This window comes from Gambusia affinis, linkage group LG07 (assembly GCF_019740435.1).
Source record: "Gambusia affinis linkage group LG07, SWU_Gaff_1.0, whole genome shotgun sequence".
Lineage (NCBI taxonomy): Eukaryota > Metazoa > Chordata > Actinopteri > Cyprinodontiformes > Poeciliidae > Gambusia > Gambusia affinis.
Window position 1 is genome coordinate 4,179,246 of NC_057874.1, and position 19,204 is coordinate 4,198,449.

The 19,204-nt window shown below is 42.9% G+C and overlaps 1 protein-coding gene across 3 annotated transcripts; it reads right to left on the bottom strand.

The window, feature by feature from the left end:
* Window positions 1-1,007: 1,007 nt before the first annotated feature.
* cass4 (Cas scaffold protein family member 4) lies at window positions 1,008-18,894 on the bottom strand. Of its 3 annotated transcripts, none has more exons than XM_044122507.1 (7): window positions 14,073-14,225; window positions 6,971-7,351; window positions 6,280-6,363; window positions 6,040-6,156; window positions 4,296-5,591; window positions 4,087-4,161; window positions 1,008-2,781 (listed from the first exon to the last, which is right to left on the bottom strand). In XM_044122507.1, the coding sequence occupies exons 1-7, from the start codon at window positions 14,130-14,132 to the stop codon at window positions 2,365-2,367; spliced, it is 2,430 nt and encodes an 809-aa protein (XP_043978442.1). In that variant the 5' UTR covers window positions 14,133-14,225; the 3' UTR covers window positions 1,008-2,364. The 3 variants fall into 3 exon arrangements, with proteins under 3 accessions (XP_043978442.1, XP_043978440.1, XP_043978441.1); XM_044122505.1 differs by lacking the exon at window positions 14,073-14,225 and adding an exon at window positions 18,701-18,894 and having other exon boundaries at window positions 1,009-2,781; XM_044122506.1 differs by lacking the exon at window positions 14,073-14,225 and adding an exon at window positions 13,189-13,208 and having other exon boundaries at window positions 1,009-2,781.
* Window positions 18,895-19,204: the final 310 nt, after the last annotated feature.

Consider the following 19,204-nt stretch of genomic DNA (forward strand, 5'->3'; position numbering starts at 1 on the left):
TGTGTAGTGAACACAGGTAGGCAGAGTACCAAAAAATATGTTGAACATATAAAACTTATTTTTACTCAAGTGAAAGTAAAAAAGTATTTGGTAGCAAGTACTAAGTCACTGATCACATTATCAATCATTTAATATTTTAAAATTACATCATCAGACAGACCAAAAATATAAAGTGGGAATTTTGGGTATTTTTAGGACAAAAATTACAATAATTCATATAACAAACATAATAAAATCAAGCAAAAGAAATTTTTTCCAAATCAGTTTCATTCAATAAAAAACCATAAGACACCTTAACAAAAACTGCAGGTGTGTGTCTGTGTCTGCGATGCTTCAAAACAAAATTTATCAAATAAAAGTAAAAAGTACAACATAATACACATTTTCCTAAAAGTAAATTTTTTTCCAAAATAGTTACTCAAGTGAATGTAATTGAGTAAATGTAACTAATTACTACCCATCTCTGGTAGTCGATGAATCTTTGTCGACTCAGATTTACATATTTGTGCATAATCAAGCTGACAGAGGAAGTTAGTCTGATAGTATTAACTGACTCGTAGAAATCAGTTAATACTGATTCCAGCTCTCGTGGAACGGATGAAGTTGTGAATCATGAACGGTAGGGGGCAGCATTTCCTCATTAAACTGTGCTGTGACGAACACAGAGCGGCTGCGTAGTGCTGCGAACCTAATCACCTGTTTATTCAGTGATGTCTCACTTACCGGTATTGTGTTCACTCATGCTAAAACTTTGTTTATACTTTTTTGGACTTTATTTGAAAGTGCTAAGACAGTTAAGTAGATAATACAGAAGACATGCAACATAGGTCACCAGGAAATTGAACCTGCGACGGCCGGGCCGAGTTCTAAGTACTCCCTATGTTGAATATGCTTAACCCCTGCAGCACCACAATAAAGTGCAAAGACACAGACACACACCTGCAGTTTTTCCTTTTCTTTTTATTTATTTATTTATTTTTTTACATTTGTTTACTTCTATACCAAAGAGCAAGAAAACACTTAAGTTTGACTTTTTTTGTTAGCAAATGAATTCAAAATCTTGAGAAGAGCTATTTCTACTGTTGGCTATTTCCCTGGTCCATCTTTGTCATCTGTCATCTGCTCTGACAGAACATCAGCTTCTAGCCCAGATTCTGCCAGACGGTTCCTCTTTTCTTAGAGCTGCCAGTTCATCACAGATCACCGGATTCTGTTTCTTCGCCTGTTTTCAGACAGCAGCTAGCAGGTTCTCACTGCGATTCAGATCCACAAACCTTACTAATCCACAAATCTGCCTGTGATTACACAGTAGCTGTACGTTGCTGGATGTAGAAACTGGATCCGTTTGTCTTGAAGTGATATTTTGTTGATGACTGGCACTGTGCGAGTAATAAAATCACTTCTAATGGTTTTACTGTTGTTTTTGAGGTGAAGCTACAGCAGAAGTAGGTTTTCATGCTAGGTCTAAGATTCGCAATGCCGCAATGTTTTCTATTCTGGCAATCGGTGTGTGTAAAAAGGACAAAATGATTCATAAGTTTGACCTGCTGTCAAAGTTGTTACGGAAAGGTTAGCATTTGTGTACTGACAGCATGCGGAGTCAAAATATCATAAAAATACCACAGAAATCTGATGTCACTTTGTGTCTTTTGGCTAAGAGTTCACCCGCCTTGCCTGCTGCTGGTCTTCAGAGCGCCCAACAGGTGGCGCTGGTGCGTGTCAGCCTGGCCTCTGTTAGACCGCCAGGACAACGTGTGTGTGAATGACTGAATGTAGAGTGGAGTGCTTTGGGGTCTTCTGGACTTTGCAAAGTCCAGAAGACCCCAACATTAACGCTGTAAAGCGTTAATGAAAACCTAATGACTAACATTAGGTTTTCAGTGTTTAGTCATAACATCAGTGAAACTTAAACGTATTTCGGTTTTTGACATTAAACTTTATGAATGTTGAAGGTGTTTTGTACAGAACATTTACAGAAGGCAGGATGTATCAAACATTTACCTCGGAGGTAACATTTTCTTCAAAGAGAAATTTTAAAAAATACACAAATCCAACAAAGTACATTCACAGAACAAAGATATGAATTAGAATACCAAAACCAAATTTTAACCCTATACTGAAATTGCATTTGAAAATCAGCAACATCACATTCCAGTACGCCAAATGTGCAACAAAGTTATCCGCGCCCATTACAAAGACAACTTCTTCACTCATCCACGTTTAATATTGGAAACGCCTGCATTTGCTATTAAACCCAACATTTATCAGAAGCTGTCAAGGCAGTGGCTGAAATGGAAACAAACACACGCTGATGGACGACACGTTTGCTTTTGCTCTGCAAACAAATTAGTTTGGCGCCTCCGCTCAGAGGTCGAGCGATATCCGAAATTGCTGTGCTATCTGTGCTAGCTCCTTAGCAAAGTCTTGGACTTCCAGCAGGGCTTGCTTTTCTGGGTAGTGCACAGCGGCCTTCTTGGTGGCCACGGCCAGCTGCTTGAGGAGAGCACACAGGTGGTTGCTCTTGCACAGGAGGTTTTGGCAGGACCCTCGACGATGGGCCTCCTTGCAAAGAGTGTCCAACAGTCTCTGGCCCACCATGATGACCAGCTTACTTTGAGAGATGAACTTCTCCGGTGGCTGGTTATTTTGAAGGCTTTCCACAAAGCCACCAATAGCCTTTTGAAGAGCTCCGAAGTAAAGACGGCAGTGCTCCGACAGGGAGGCTGACTGGTGTTCTTCTGTGCTGCTGCTGGAGTCAGACGAGTTACGCTTATTCTCAACCTGAGGAGAAAAGACATATTTTTCTCATATTTCTTTAACATTCACATAAGAGCATTTTTCTTAGTTGCAACTTTGGACTGGCAAGAGGTATGGCGTTTTGACTGAAAAAGGAATAAGCTGCTATAAAACAGGAACAAAGCCATCCATCTATTATCCAACACGCTTCCCTTGCTGGGTTATGAGGGGGGCGGTTGCCAATGGGCAACAGGCAGGGTACGCCCTCGCAGGGCAACACAGAGACAAGCAATCATGCACACAGACCTGAGGAAAAGTTAGAGACCAACCAACCTGACAGTCATGTTTTTGAACTGTGGGAGGAAAAGCCGGAGTACCCAGAGAAAACTCACTCATGCACAGGGAGAACATGCAAACTCCATGCACAAAGACCCCGGGCCAGCATGGCACCAGTGCTACCAACTGAGCAGCCCAGAAAAAAAGCTATATAAACACAATAATAAGTAACATCTGCAGTCAAAGAAAAGATGATGGGTGGGCAGTTTTAAGAACAACTGTATTTGTTCATGAAAGCTTAGTGTTAAGGTTTGAGAACCTATGTTGTTCAGGGCATCTGCCTCCAGCCAATTCGACTTGGAAGAGGGGAAGGTCAAAGAGCAAGTCAAACACTTTAATGAATGGCAGACCACAGGAAATAGCTGACCTTGTGAGGCCAGGAGCCAGGTCTGAGTGGAGCTCTTGGAGTAATGACAGGAGGTTTAGTTGGCTCCTAGGTCAAGGTGGTTTCAGGTCTGAAAAGCTATAGGAAGCCCTTCCCACTTTACCCCACTCATATATGTGCTATGTGAGTGAGGGTGCAGCCCTGGGCTCGCCAATTCCCCAAATCAAAATCTGCCTCTAGAGCCATCACTGGCAAGTTAAGGAGCTGTGAGTGGAGCTGGACTCAACTCCTGGGAATCAAACTGGGAACAACTGTATTGAGGACATCTGTGGACAATGTGCCTGCACTGCCACTGAGTCACATGCTTCATGTGGATGGCTTTTTTATTCAAACTTCTGTGATAGACATAGGATGTACCTGAGAAATACCATTTTCAAGCAAAAAGGTGGTTCAACAGTGTAGTGAATGTCAAAGATCAATTTGGTCAATCACATAAATGATTAAAAAAAATGCATTGGAGTTTGTGATTTCAGAAATTATGGGGAAAAAAAGCAATGAGATATAAACTTTCCCAAGGCACAGTGCTCTTCATTAAATCTGTCTTGAAGTGTACACAAGTTGTAGCCAGGCATCTGATAAAAGGTAAAAGATGAAATGCATAAAACAAAATGAGTTACTTAGTCGCATACCTGTTTAGAGGCTGGTGAGATGTTTTCTTTTGGACCCTTAAGTATTTCTTCTGGCTTCCTTTCTTCAATTTTTCTCTAAGAAAAACAGAAAAAGTATTTACTCAAGCAATTGTATTTTGAGTTTTCCTTGAAAATTCATGACGTTCAACAGCCATAACCAGCTTTGTATTATGTACATTGATAAAAAGAAAAAACATAGTGTTTTTTACCTGTAGCTCTACGTAGTCATTGTCGTCTTCTTGCGATTCTTGTCCTCCTAATGTTTTGTCAGGATTTTTCTTGGTCTGTGGTGGACTTCCATTGCTAACAGGCTCTTGGTCTTTTTGAGGAGTTTTAAAAAGAAGCTTACTGTTCCCATAGATGATGGACACTAGGCGCTTGACATCGTCAGGTACAGTGCGCGCCACCATCACGAAACGATCAAGCTGGTCAGGGTTGTGGGTCTGGCCTGCATCCTGACAGAGTGTATCAAGGAGCCAGCCAGCCGTGTTCAGAGAGCTCGCCGTTTGTTGTAGGATCACACCAGAATCTTCTACTATGGACAGCTGTTTGTAGAGCCTGGTTTGCAGATTAGTATCAGTTAAACGACGAGCATTGCCCTTAATATCAAGGGCAAAATTGAGAAAGCATGTCACAGTTGATACGATTGTCTCTGTTGCTTTCTTGATTTCTTTCAGGTGTTTCTCCAAATGGCTTTTACACCTCCAGTTGCTGCTTACGAAGTCCATGAGCTGGGGCATAGCCCCACAAACAGAATCCTGAAGCTCAAGGAGTTTTCGGCAAGCTTCTTCCTGGCTCAGTGCCACTTCTCGAAGAGGTTCAGGGGACGATGAGCTTAAGGATAGAGAGTCACAAGAGCTGGTGGAAGAGCTGGAGGCCGTGCTAATTCTTTGATTAAGCACTGCAGAGAGACCTGATCTGAGTTGCTCGTTTTCTGGTACCATTGCCTTCCCGCTTCCTGGAAAGTCATGAAAAGTCGTAGAAGCCAAAAAGAGCCTCATCCGCTGTAGACGCACCCTTTCCAGTTCCTGAGTATTTTTTGGGTCACCCCTTGTCTCAAGGGATTTATGATCTCCTAGAGGATCACTCACCACATGGGGGAGAGGATCTTCTTTGGGTGGAACATCATATGGTGACTCCTCTGTTGGCTGCTGAGTTGGAGGTTTATTTGAGAGTGGGGGACGAGGGAATGCTTTAGGGGGACACGGCTTTTCAACAATGCAGGGTTTCGGCGTATCATAAATTGAAGAGTTTGGACTCGTTTTTTGAGCAGGTATAGTGTCATATCGCTGCCTGCAAGTAGCTCTGGTTGGCAAGGTGTCATAGGTGCCTTGGGGAGAACCTTGCTTCTCAGAACCCGCCGGTACGTCGTAGATCCACTCGTGTTTGCGGGGATTAGGAAGAGTGCAGATTCCACTGGGAACTATATGTTGGTATTCTGTGCCTGAGGGAACAGGAATGTCATAGTTTGGGTCCTGAGCCAGAGATGGGGGAACTGCATACACCTTAAAAAAACAAACAAACAATTAAATTAGGAGCCCTATAATTCTGTGGAAATAAAGCATTCAATGAAATAAGCATTGCACAAAACAGTTTTTGTATCAATAATCAAGTTTGGTGCTTATTTAGGACATTGAGGGGTGACTGTAGCTCTGTGGGTAGAGTAATCGCCTTGTGATTGGAAGGTTGTAGGTTCGATTCCAGTTTCCTCATCACTTGTTGATGTGCCCCTGGGCAACTCCAAAAATTATTAAGAAATAATGCTCATATTTGTTAGTCCTGACTCAGTAAAAAAAATATTTGTATATACAATTGGAAATTGTGAACCTAGAGATGAACTCATGAGTGAAACTTCTCGAATAGGAAGCCACAACGTGACTGATAGCATTTCAAAGACAGAACATTGCTAAAAAAATCTTCTTGTAATCATTTCTGAAGACATTTGAAACCTACATAAGAGTTTGTTTGACTGTTGCTCCTTAAACTCTCTGGAGTGTCGGACGCGTTCTCCGGCTCTAAAACTGAAGCAAGAAATTTTGTCTTTGGGATTTGGCCTGGAGGTGATGATTCCTGAAAAGGAAAGAACATAAGCCCTTGATGTTATCTGACTGAACCTCACCCAGATGGCAATATTTTTAAAAAAAGAAGAAGAAGAAGGAGAAGAAACCAATTTTGATCAATGAGAATGCTTACAACTAAAAGATAAGCTTGTCTTGCTTGGGACGGCACATCGTAGACTTCCCTTTTTGGACTGGAAGCAAGGCTGGAGAACGGAGGCTGCAGACATAACAGCATGTCATTAGTGTCATGATCAAAGCTGCTGCTACCTCACTGACCCCTGCATTAAACACATTTATGGGGACAGTGTTTTTCTCTGAAGCCTGTTGAGAAGCACATTATGCGTACACTTGGCCAATTAACGCAGCTTTGTAATAGAAACCATGCTGCTCAGTGGATGTTAGGTGGCTACTGTCGAGGGGAACACCACTACCCTGAAGCAGAAGAGGAAATCATGAACACATGGGTGTATTTCTTCCCAACAACCTGCACCCGTACAAATTTGTGTGCGTTTCTGAGGTCGCAGGCAGTAGGGATTCCTGTTAGTAGTTAAAAGTGTCTGAAGTCCATGTCTGTTTGTCTTTTATAGGCCCATAAAGACCATGTTGCTGCATGCCTATCCTGACAGAGAGCCCCCTGGTCCCCCATATGTAAGCTCTTTTGCCAGCAGGAGTTTCACAGCTTTGCATTTCTCCCCAACAGTGTACATTTCCAATTATGTAGGTTTTGCCCTTCCAGAGGAGGACAAGGTTTGATTTTACACCAAAATATGTGGAACAACGGTAGACTCCTTACTTAAACTGCACAAAAAATGAAAGGTCTGTACCTTGTTCTGGACCGGTCCGTTTGTCTCCTGCCTCGATGCCGATGGGATTTGGCCGTCCATGCGCTCGTAGGTGATGGTGTTGATGGGTCGGGGTGGGCTCGGGATCTGGTAGATGTTTTGCACGTTGACGTGACTTTTAGCTTTGTTCATAGCGGGGGTTTCCGCATCGTGCCTTAGGGGCCCTGCTGCAGTCATGGTCTGTGGCAGGAGCTCCAGTCGGTTTGCGGGGGCCACCCCACGTCGGCCGTGCAGGGAACACTTCCACCATCCACTGTTGTCCGACACATTTTGCTCCATCACCATGATGATGTCGCCCTTTCTGAAGGCAAGTTCGTCCGCACACTCCGCGACGTTGTCGTACAGAGCCCTGGCAAATTTACTCTGGAACGCAGAACAGAGTATGAAGATGAGGATGATAAAGCAGGCAGTATGTCAAAAACAACAACAACAAAAAACGACAAAAGATATAATCCACTGTCAAAAACCAAATGTTTTTCCCTCTTGCAAAACACAAGAATTCCCTCGTGTTAGTCATCACAGGATAATGAAAGATGTTTCTTGTCACTATGGAGATATTTAGGTATGGACAGTGTTGGCATAGTTACTTTGAAAAAGTAACTATTTTGAAAAAGTAGAAAACTACTTTGAAAAAGTAACTTTAATCGGACTACTGATTACTCCTTGAAAAAGTAACTTAGTTATATTACTGACTACTTGATTTGGAAAGTAACTAAGTTACACTAAAAGTAACATTTTAGTTACTTTCAGCAGTTGTTAACAACAACGCTCCGCCTCCTGTGAAAATTACATTGAGCTTTGCCAATTCTTAATTGTGAGCTATTTTATAATGGCAACATCAACAATGTGTCTCCACTGATAAGGTTGAACTGAAGAGGAGATTGTAGAAAAGACAGTACATAAAAATAAAAAACCTGATGTTGTGTTGTGTAATACTACTCCATGCCACTAGGTGGAGCCGCTGGTAGGGTGGGTGAGAGAACGGTAGGCGAGTGAAGAGAAATAATGAAGAGAAGGATAATGGCGTTGTACTCGTTCAGTAGTTGGATTTGATGTGCTGCGTTAAATAAAGGCACAGATGTTCAAGAACGTGTCTTGTTTCTACACCATTACACCTGAGTAATTTGTGTGGTCCACTGTTGTCTGGAAAACTCTAAGAAGGATTGTAAAGCCCCCCCCCCCAACCCCCAGGTTCTGCGTTACGGCCCTGCGTTTGGTGTCAGCGCACAGAGCTCCTCCTGCAGCTCCACAGCTCAGATGGCTGCACAGATTTGTGACACGTATCTTAATATTAATAATTAGAATAGCGTTAACTTGCCATTATAATTATTGGCAACTACGGACACGTTTATTTGTGGCTGTTTTCACGTTTATTGCGCTGTTCATTTTAGTCTCGATGTTTGCAGTTTTCTGGAGCGCAACGCGAAGCTCGATGTCATTCAGAGGTAATATATTAACTTGACATTAACAAAGACACAGCGGGACGGATCATCCAGGAAATGATGGACAGGGAGAGACTGAGTAAAACTACCTTAATGACGGACAAATTCTGGGATTTATAATGAGTCTGCTTATTTCCAAGCCCAAATGAGTAACTTCACGTTCAAAAACGAGCCAAAAAAGGCGCAACCCGCCACTCATTAAATCTGCAAGCGACTTTAAAAAAAAGGGAAGCCCAAAGCCATTTATAATAATCGGACTTAGCGACAGAAACTCAAAATAGTTCCAGTTTTTCCACCAACAAAATGCGCATCTCCCCCCATTTTTAACATTTCTGTCGCATAGAGACGTCGGTCACTCGACAAGACGAGTAGAGGAAATACGATTAAATAACAAAAGAAGATAGTAACGCACAGTGATTTTGATAAGTAACTGTAGTCTGACTACTGGATTTGAAGTAGCAACGCGTTAGATTACTCGTTACTGAAAAAAGTGGTCCGACGTCAGTAACGCGTTACAAATTAACGCGTTACTGCCATCACTGGGTACGGATTTCAATAGAACAAAATTATGCGAAAACAGACAATTGAAAGTCTGTTGAGGCTAAAAGACAAAGTAGCTTCCACTATGCAAGAGGACTGGAATGTGTTTTACTCTGCCGGGGCGAAGAGTAAAAAATGAAATATTAAACTGGGATATAATTGTTAAATATTGCCAGGTGAATATTGGTTACATTTAATGTTGTTTTCTTCCATTATCACAGTAACGATACCACCCTGTTGAGCTTTGGCATCTATGGTCACTAAAGTTTTAGTTATAAAAAAATGTACTTTCAGGAGTATTTTTACTACGCTGTACTTTTTTACGCTCTTGAGCAATTTCATTACGAAGTATCGCTACTTTCACTTGAATAAAAATTTTGGATTCTCTACCCACTGAATGTTCTTCATTCAGTGGAATGAAGAACAAACTTATTATTACAAAAAATGTCCCTATAGGCTACAGTTGCAGTTTTTGTTGAAGTTTCAGAAATTTTTTATTGAATGAAACTGATTTGGAAAAAAAAAAAATTGTCTTTTGCCTAATTTTGTTATTTGTTACTTCTATAAATTATTGTCATTTTGGTGCTTAAAATACAAAACATTCCACTTAACATTATTTTTTCATGTAGTGCTTTAATAATGATAAACGATTTATATTTTGACCAGTTACTCAGTACTTGTTACCAAATACTTCCTTCAGTAATTTCCTGGACGGCTAATTTTTTACTTTTACTTGAGTAAAACTATGTAGAAGTAGTCCTACTCTTACTTGAGTCTAACTTTTGGTTCCTCCACCCACATGTCTCAGATGTGGCCTGCTGCACCTTCAATGTGCTTCCTGGCCTGGCAAGTCCCACTTCACAGCTTTCATGACCAAATGCAGGACCTTATGTCATCCACACCTTTCCACTGCTACCAACGCTCTGCCCTGAATCTGAAGACCGCACCACTCACAACAGATGATTTGTGCCTTTTTCAACCCTCAGGGGTCTTTCTATCATCTACAACAGTAAACTCACCTCGTCTCACACTGCACAACAAGAGACCCCATATTGGGACCCTGTTGAGACCATGTACCAGATGCAATTGTGGTTTTAAATGACCTAACATTTTCTGTATTTTCACTTCCTGTTTGTGCTTCCTGCAGACAGATAAATGAAAACCACAGTTCCTCTGGTAGGCTGTGCAAAGCGGGAGCCCGTTTTGCTCATCGTATTCCAAGCCCGAGGCGAACTACCGCCACTTTGTCCGATTGCGTCCCTTCTTCGCCTGCCGTGCTACGTGCCCATGCATAGGACGGGCATAGGAAATCGAACTCTGACCAGGCCACAGGAAGTGTTGCAACGGTGACATCCTCTTTTGTTGTGACGGCTCTTGTGGTGAGAGAGCTGTGAGAGAGACAAAACTTTGGTGGGAGGAAGGTGACGTATATTTCTAAACTACAACCGCAAAGCCTGATGAGTTCACAGCCAACACTCTGCGGTCAGATGTGTTGCATGGGTGGATGCACTGCTGGCCTTATTGATTCACACCGACTTATCAGCGGAGCCGAATCTTAGCGAGCAATTCTGTGAACGTGTGTTCGCGATCAAAGGTTTTCATTTCTCACAATTGAAAATGCCATCTTGCACGGTGGCTGGTTCTGTTGCGTGTAGGTAGTTATTGAAAGTTCCCCACAAGCATGCGGTGGCAGCTGCCTTTGAGCAAGGTCTTGCCCGCAGCAGAGTTTGACTCCGATGATAAACCGTTGGGTGCAGGCCATGTTCCTGTGTAGACGTTGAGAAAATGTAGGGAGAAATTCTAAATACTCGACAGATCGAGAAGGTGTAGGGATACAAAGTGCCTTTTTCACAAGCTGCAGGGAAGTTTTTGGGACATGGGATGTTTAAAATCGTAACAATCTGCCGTTGGTTAGTTTGGCGCACAAAGACAGTGAAACGCAGCGGTCACAAAGTCTTATCAAGTGTCTTTGGTCCAGTTTCCAGTGCAAACATCTTAGTACACTTGAAATTAGACAAAATAACTTATAAGTAACTTTTTGGGAAGATATAAGAGCTTGTAAATAATTGTTTAATATTGATGGAAACTTTCTGGTTCCATTGGAAGATTATTTTACTGACAACATAGAAAATATCTTATCAAGTTATTTTCCACACTTTGTATGGAAACATTGACCGTTTCCATCAATGTTGAGGAATTGTTGACTTAAAACAAGCTCAGAGGAATGACTTGTTTTGTCTTATTTAAAGTTTACTAAGATATTTGCACTAGAAACCACACCAACATTATTCGGTCACATTTTTGTGTCTTTGCAGTGCCTGGATAATCCTGGATTCGACTACAAACAGGCTTTTACTACAGCCGACCAAACCGATCTGTAGAAAAATCAACGTAAAGCTGATTTATAACTCATTTCAAATTTCTGATTCATTTATGGCTCATTTTAAGGTTTTCTGCTTGTTAAATCTGGAAATGCAACCGGTGGGCGGCAGCAGCAGGCGGTACGGCTTAAATGCCACGGTTTATCAGCTGGATCTGACACTCCCACACCTTTCCAACCCACCTCGCTCGCTCTGTCTGTACTTCCCTGTTATTGAGTGGTCAACCTCACACATGTGAAGCCGTGTGCCACGGAGCCAGGGATAAATAAAGGCAGCAGGCCTCGCCCGACCCTCCCTGCAACAAAGAGGCCTTTCACCATCAGACACCGACACACTCGGCACCTGTCGCGATGCGAGCCTGCGCAGCGCGCTCACCACAGCAGACCTCGACGCAAAACACACACACGCGCGCGCACACACACACACTGGCTTTCTAATCCTTTGGGTCATGCTGCAGACATGCAGCGATGGCCGACCCCTTAAGGCTTCCCTTCTACCTTCACTCTGGAAAACAGATTATTGGTCGTTCTGTGACCGTTGCGTGCTTTCGCCACATCCTCGCTGTCTGACGCTCGTTGATGCTGTTTGCGACCCGTTCTGTCATGGTACATCTGTGTAAAGAAGACAATAAAATAGGTAGTTTCATTCATAGCACGTCCACCAGCGCCTGGTTTAGTTTTTGCTATTTAAATTCCTCATTTCAGTCGTTCAAACCACAAGCTGACCTTTGAAATGCTCGGAGTTCAGCTGAATTGTCCTGAGGACACCCCCCCTCCTCCCCCACGGCCTTGTGTTGGCCGTGTGTCTGTGCGCTGACCACTGCTTTGCAGTAACAATGTCAGCTTCAGCTGTGACTCTGGGATTCCTGCACGCGCCTGCCTGTTTGGATCAGCCGCACGGACAGCTGGGCCCCGAGCCCCTCACAGGCCCAGCTGCCTCTGCCCGTCCCCCTGCCGGACCTCAGCCAGAGTTCCAACGTGGAGTTCGTCCCGTTTGTCCGTTCGACCGGTGGAAAGCTCACAAAACTCATCAGCACAACTAACAGGCCTTAAACACCGACTGACGGAGGCCTCGAAGTGAAACATTTCCCCACCTACAACTTATCTTTCAAATAGTCCTACACGTTGCTAAATTTATTAGCCCAATTTAGCAACATTTGGGTAGAGTAAGGAATTGATTTGAGGAGAGGAAAGGATCTTTTAGCGATACATTCAGAAAAAAAGAGACACTGCAGGGCTACACACTGCAAAAACACTAAATCTTACCAATTATTTTTGGTAAGGTTTCTAGTCTTAGTCTTAGTAAACTTGGAATAAGACAAAACTGCAAGTAACTTTTAATTTAATAATTCTTTAATATTGATGAAAAAGGTCTGATTATTTCACTTACATTATAGAAAAAATGTTTTGTTTTAAGTGACATAATCTGCCAAAGGAATTAATACTTTTTAATCATTAATAAGGAATTACTTACCTAAAATCACGCTCCAGTATCTTGCTGAAAAGCTACTAACAAGTTAGTTTTGTCTTATTTCAAGTGTAGTGAGATGTTTGCACTAAGACCAAAAGAAAAATCCCTGGTAAGATTTTGTGTTTTTGCAGTGCGATACCTCGCATCGTCATCATTAGAAATATGACCTGGTTCCTGGATTAGAAAATACCACAACAACTGTAAATTAGAGAGTAACAAACTCGACGATGAATCAGCGTCTTTGATCTTTTCGGTTTCAGCTGCGGCTCCAGCAGAGCTGAGCGAAGACAAATGTCCGCCGCGGCGGACCGGCTGCTCGACTGCCCACAAGCCGCCGGGACCAAATTATCTATGACTTAATACTGACCCAAAGTTAACACACGTCACCCATGAGTTTGGCAACGCCGCCTTTGAGTCACGTAGCGCTGCACAAACACGGTTGCAGAACTCTGACAGAAGCGAGGAAAGGAGCAATCATTGTTTCTGAATGCAAGAGGAGGCGTGTAAAACCAAAGGGAAACGATTTGTCAAGTTTGTTGTGCTCTTAAACTGCAGGTTGATTTGTGCTTGTGATTAGCGCTGCTTAAAAATGTTGCATTATGGGATGCGATGCGGCGTAGTAGAGGAGGTCTAGCCCATATGTGGATGCTGCTGTCAAGGGGTTCCGGTCCCAACTTGGGAACCGTTGCCGCATGTCCTCCATCTCTACCCGTTTCCTGTCTGATTTCTTGGAATCATGATGGAACCATGCAGAGGATCCGTCTGAGAATATTGAAGAGGGAGAAAAATGGTTTTAAAAAAGCAACAAAGTGCTATTTTAGCGTTTTCTATTTTATGCATGCCGGCTCTATTTTTACATTAGGCTCTATCTCAGGAAACATTTCGCATGTCTCCATTCCCCGGGAGTGGGACGATCACTGGTGGCGCACCCCCGCCAACCTCCACTTCCTGTGTTATCAGGAAGTCATTGGCGTTCTGCGTAAGTTAATGCAAACATGAGAGCACCTTAAAAGGTTCTGAAAACAGCACTGGGACAAACTGCAGCTGCTTCGTTTGTTACTGCTTTTTACGCTTCTTGAAGCCTCACTTGAGGAATTCTGAACCGTCCCTTTAAATTATATGATGGCATTCCCGGTTACCATGACAAATGAAACAAAGTACTTGAACCCTCAGGGTCAGCCTTCTATTTACACAGAGGCACTAACATCGGCCCAGGCCACGGTGTGGGAACAACACCTTCTTTTCTCTGACCTTTGGCCCTTTGACAGACAGGTCGCGACCCCGGCGTCGGGTCAGCACCTCATCCATCATCCCTCCAGACGCGCAGCAGAGGCTGCACAACGGAGACCACTTCCTGTCTGAGTAGACGTTGACTGGAACGTAGAGATTCAACAATCCTCCCGGCCAAAAGGTGAAACATTAGATTTCCCATAATTCTGTGGGGGAAATCAAGCGTTCCACATTAGATGGACAAAAACACAGAAACGGTTTTGTTTGATGCACAGAGATTCTGTTTCTCCTCCACATTTCATGACGGATCTCATGTCAGCTTTCGCAGGAACGACATTAGTCAACGTTCTGCCCCCATCCCGAACTCAAACGGTGACGAGCGACTTGCTCTTGTTGCTCCGGCACTTCCTGTGTGTTGGAGTTCATGGGAACAAAGCAAAAGACACAAACCAGGGACTATCTGTGCTTGGAAAATCCTCCAGGAAGCTTTCGAATGCTTGTCAACATTCCACAGTGAGAGCTAACGTCCCACAGACGGAACATCCTGACTGTTTCCTCTGTGCCTCTGGTAGCTCACGTCAAGATTGGTCCATCTTAGAAAACGTACGGCAACATTTACGGTATGCTGACTGGCAATTCATGGAGACGCAGTTTGCATCTGTGAGATACACGTCTTCGACCTAAACCTGGTTGAGCTTCAAGCCGTTTGTGTCGTTTAGCGTATGACTGAAACAGACTGAAGCCATTTGACACACAAACATCCTTTATCCAGTTCGGGATGTTTGGAATGTATTCGTACGTAAATATGCAAAGCTAACAGTGGCAGCAATGAGAATCTTTACAGTTTATATCCATTCATCGTTCCGATGATTAAGCAACATACATCTTTGCTGGAGTTTTAAGAACATAGGTATTGGCTACAATCACTGGAGGAGACTTCACCTCAAACCAGCGGCTAAGTGGATGAGTTTTGGGCACAGCTGGATGCTTCAAAAAACATTCAAAATTGGTTTTGGAGTTGTTGGGAATAAATTATTCTGTGTTTTCCTTCTACCGCTGAGCCAGTTGCTAAGCTAATGAGAAGGTGTTAGGAAATGCAAACGAGAGCTAGGAGTAAAGGGTGACACACTAGGGAACGTTAGCGTCGATAGAAGCATAACTGTTCCTGGTCGCCATTTTGTCCTGCTAGCTCCTAAAGGTAGCATGAGAAATGGACCAGCTGTATTTTTGGTATTAATAAATGGAATTCATGAACTCAACTCACTGACTCTTTTTCAACCTCATACATCAAGAACTCAGCATGGAGAACAGATAACTCTCCACCAAGGGAATAAGAAAAAGGTTTCTTGAACAAACAGACGCTGACGGCTGCAGATGATGTGACGTTTCTCTGCAACTTGGCAGGAAACCAGATAAAACTGACGCCTAATCACCATGCGTGATGTTAGAAGCGTACGTCTAGCTGAAGCAGTGAGCAGAAATAACGCAGCGCCACAAGTGGGACAAGCTGGGGACATGCAGGACAGTCTGAGGTGTTGGACAGCCTGAGCTCTTCCAAACAGCGGCGCGGCTGCTGCTTATCTCACTGCTCACATTCTGGCTTCTTTTCGCCCATCACTCACTCGCTCTCGAGTTTTCATGGAGAAGAAAGCAGAACACGCAGCTGCTGCTTTGTTGTCGTTCCACGAGTGTCGTAAACACAGAACTCGTCATTCCTCCTCCGGGTGGTTTTTTTTTTTTCTTTTTTGGGGGTGGGGGTGAGTTCAAGGCTCTTCGTTCTTTTTCACGCACTGCAAAAACAAAAATCTTTCCAAGTATTTTTGCTCTAGTCTCTAGTGCAAGTATCTTAGTACACTTGCAATAAAACAAAACTAACTTACAAATATGTTGTCAAGAAGACATAGGCGCTTGCTTTAAGTAAATAATTCCTTAATATTGAGGAAAAGGTTCTAGTTCCTTTGGCAAATTATGTCAAGTTAAACAAAACATTTTTTCCCATGGTAAAAGTGAAATGATCAGCCAATAGAACTAGAGCTTTTTTAATCAATATTAAAGGAATTAGTGACTTAAAACAAGCTCCTATATTTTGCTGAAAAGTTACTTATAAGTTAGATTTGTTTTATTTCAAATGTATTAAGACGTTTGCATTAGAAACTAGATCAAAAATACTTGGTAAGATTTTGTGTTTTTACAGTGTGATTTGGTCTCCCAGCGCGCACACACACACGCGCGCGCGCGCACACACACACACACGGCTTCACTGCACCATAATACAAAACAGTTCAAAAATAAATGGTTGTACATGAGTACAATAAAAAAAAAAAAGATGGATATGTGCGTGCAAACTACACAGCCGCTACTAAAATCTGCTGCGTCTGCATCGCAACACGCTGCCGCGACTGCGCACATCAAGCTCGAGTAAAAAACATGTTTTACTTTGCATCATTCTTCATACCGTCAACCAACTAATGAATACTAACTAATAATAATAATAATAATAATAATAATAATAATAATAATAATAATAATAATAATAATAATAATAATAATAATAATAATAATAATAATAGTGCAGCAGTAGCAAAAACAAAGGAAGTGAACGTAAAGATCAATCTGATGGAGGAAAAACCCCAGCAGATCCAAAAGTTAAGAGGTTCTGATGCACTCGTATCGTTTGGTTCCATGTCAGGCAGAATTGATTTATTTATTTGTCCCTCAGCTGTGACAAACGTGAGCCAACAGCAAACTGTCAATCAAATTGAAGAACGCAGCGGCAGACTGAAGATGAGCAGCTTTAATAACTGTATACGTGCATCAGAAGTTATCGCCTCCAGAAAAGATATTAATACCTTAGTGTTTACGTCCTTCACTGCTCTACCAAACAAGGAAGAGACTCTCCACGACGACGGCTCGCCTCCTTCTCATTGGTCAAAGGAAGTCAAACTTTCATGTTGTAAAATTAATCACTTTTTAAAAACCTTGCCATGTTACCAGGGATGGTATAGAACAGGGGCGTGGAGTTCATTTTCATTTTGGACCGAATCAAAGATCTGAATGTTCTTAAAGGGCCCGTTGTGCCAGTATGTATAATAAAACCCATTAAACTGTCAAAAATATCACTAAATTTTTTTTAGCATTCAATAAGTGTTTAAATAATTTATTTTAACATCTTTTCACACTGATCCGTCCATCCTGTAATTAATAATAGTTGTCGTTATTTTGGAATCAAAATCTCAGACTTTGTGGCACTAATTTAGAAATATTTGTAAAGAATTTTTATATTTGAGCTAATATGACGTTAGATGTGACTTTTTGTTAATCGCCGTATCAGTCACAGACTACAACTTGACATCAGGTAAGACGGAGGCAGCTGTTATTTAAACGCAATGCTTAGCTATTAGCTAATGGCTAATTTTGATTTTTTTTTTAAATGGAGTAAAAAGAGGGGGGGGGAAAAGTCTGAAAAAAATGTGGTGATTTTGTACGAGTTTTACATATTTGTTTAAAAGCTTAGGGTTTTTCAACAACAACAAAACAAGGTATAAACTGATGTAGTTTTGAGTCTAGAGGGCCACATAAGAACCTACGGCGGGCCAGATTTGGCTCCCGGGCCTCGAGTTCGACACACGTGATCTATATGTTTTATTTCTTGCTGTCAGTATCAAGCCTGACATTTATTGAACTGGATCCTGAACTGAATTTAGAGCCGAGTCAACTTTGCTCATTGGTGGTGGAAAAACCAGCAGGGCGACTCCATTAGCTATAGACGCAGAGCACGAAGGGAACATGGAGTGAAAACCGGTCCTGATGCTGCCGTGGCCGCTTTCTGCTCCAGCCTGCAGCAGCACATGAGACTTCCTGAAATAGTCCTCACGAAACTGAAAAAAGACCGACTCCGATTCCAAATAACCCTGCAGAACGGAAGTCCCATCAGTTCAGTCAAGTTACTCATCAGCCAAAGCAGTCTATTTTTACAGAGTGGGTGATGATGATGATTCGGTTGAATAGAGAGACACGGCAAAAGGGGAATTATCAGAGTGATGCATTTCCTTTTCACACTACAGTGAGATCACAACGCTCTCACATTAACTCAGGGATATTTAGGAACGGATCTTCTAGTTCTGGAACCACGGATCACTTCTTCTTCTTCTTCTTCTCTTCTTACTGGGGGAAAACTTTTAATTCTTCTCCCAGATGTTGCCGACTGCCCAGCGCCTCCTTGGGACCTTCCGTCCGACCTCACAGAAATATTAAAAACTATTTTCATTTCTGCAACCTCCAGTCTCACGAATGGAAGCTGAAGCGCTGCCTGCAGGTTTTCAGTCATATATTAGGAGTTCAATCTAGAAAGAAAAAAAGGAAAGGGGGAAGACAGGCTCACAGTAACAGAACCTGAACAGAACCCGCCCCCCCAGCATCTGGCGTTAATGAGGACTGGTAGGTTTGAGCCGCCGGTTCTGATCAGCCCTGCAGCGGAGCGGCTCGCAGAAAACACACACCGAGTCCCAGCAGCTCAGTCTGAGATCCCAGCAACAACACACCAAGTTCTGGACCCAGCAAACACAAACACACACATCCCCCGCTAAAGATCCGCCAGAACTCCCTCAGGGTGAGGAAAAAAGAACAAGAAAAAGCCCGGCAGGACTCACCATGGTTGACCTGCAGTGCGTCCACAGAGCGTCTTCACTGGACCATCTCAGCAGGACGGAGTGAGTGAGCAGCCTGGCGGAGCTCCTCGCGGCGTCTGAGCTGTCAGAGCCCCGGCTGGGGGCGGAGCTCCCGTCACACAGCCAGACCATTTCCTGCAGCTCCAATTGGCCACACGGCAACCCTCCCCCCTCCCCCACGTAATGCTGCAACTCTCCCTACACTTTTCTACCCTGGACTTCAGAGAACCAGCTTTGTTTAGGGGAACTCTGCTAATTTCTACAAGTTTACTTTTCCAACTAACTCCAGAAATAATTGTGTCATTTTTCCCAATGTGCGACTGATTTCTTTAGATACTGAGAACAGGTGGAGGGGGTGGCTGGGTTGTTTGTAGCTGAACATTCTTGTTGGTTTTCTCAGGGTTGCCGGGACAACGTGGATGTAGCGTCTGGGAGAACTGGGCTGCTGTTTGGAGGGATGACACTAATAATCGCACTGTAAACAAA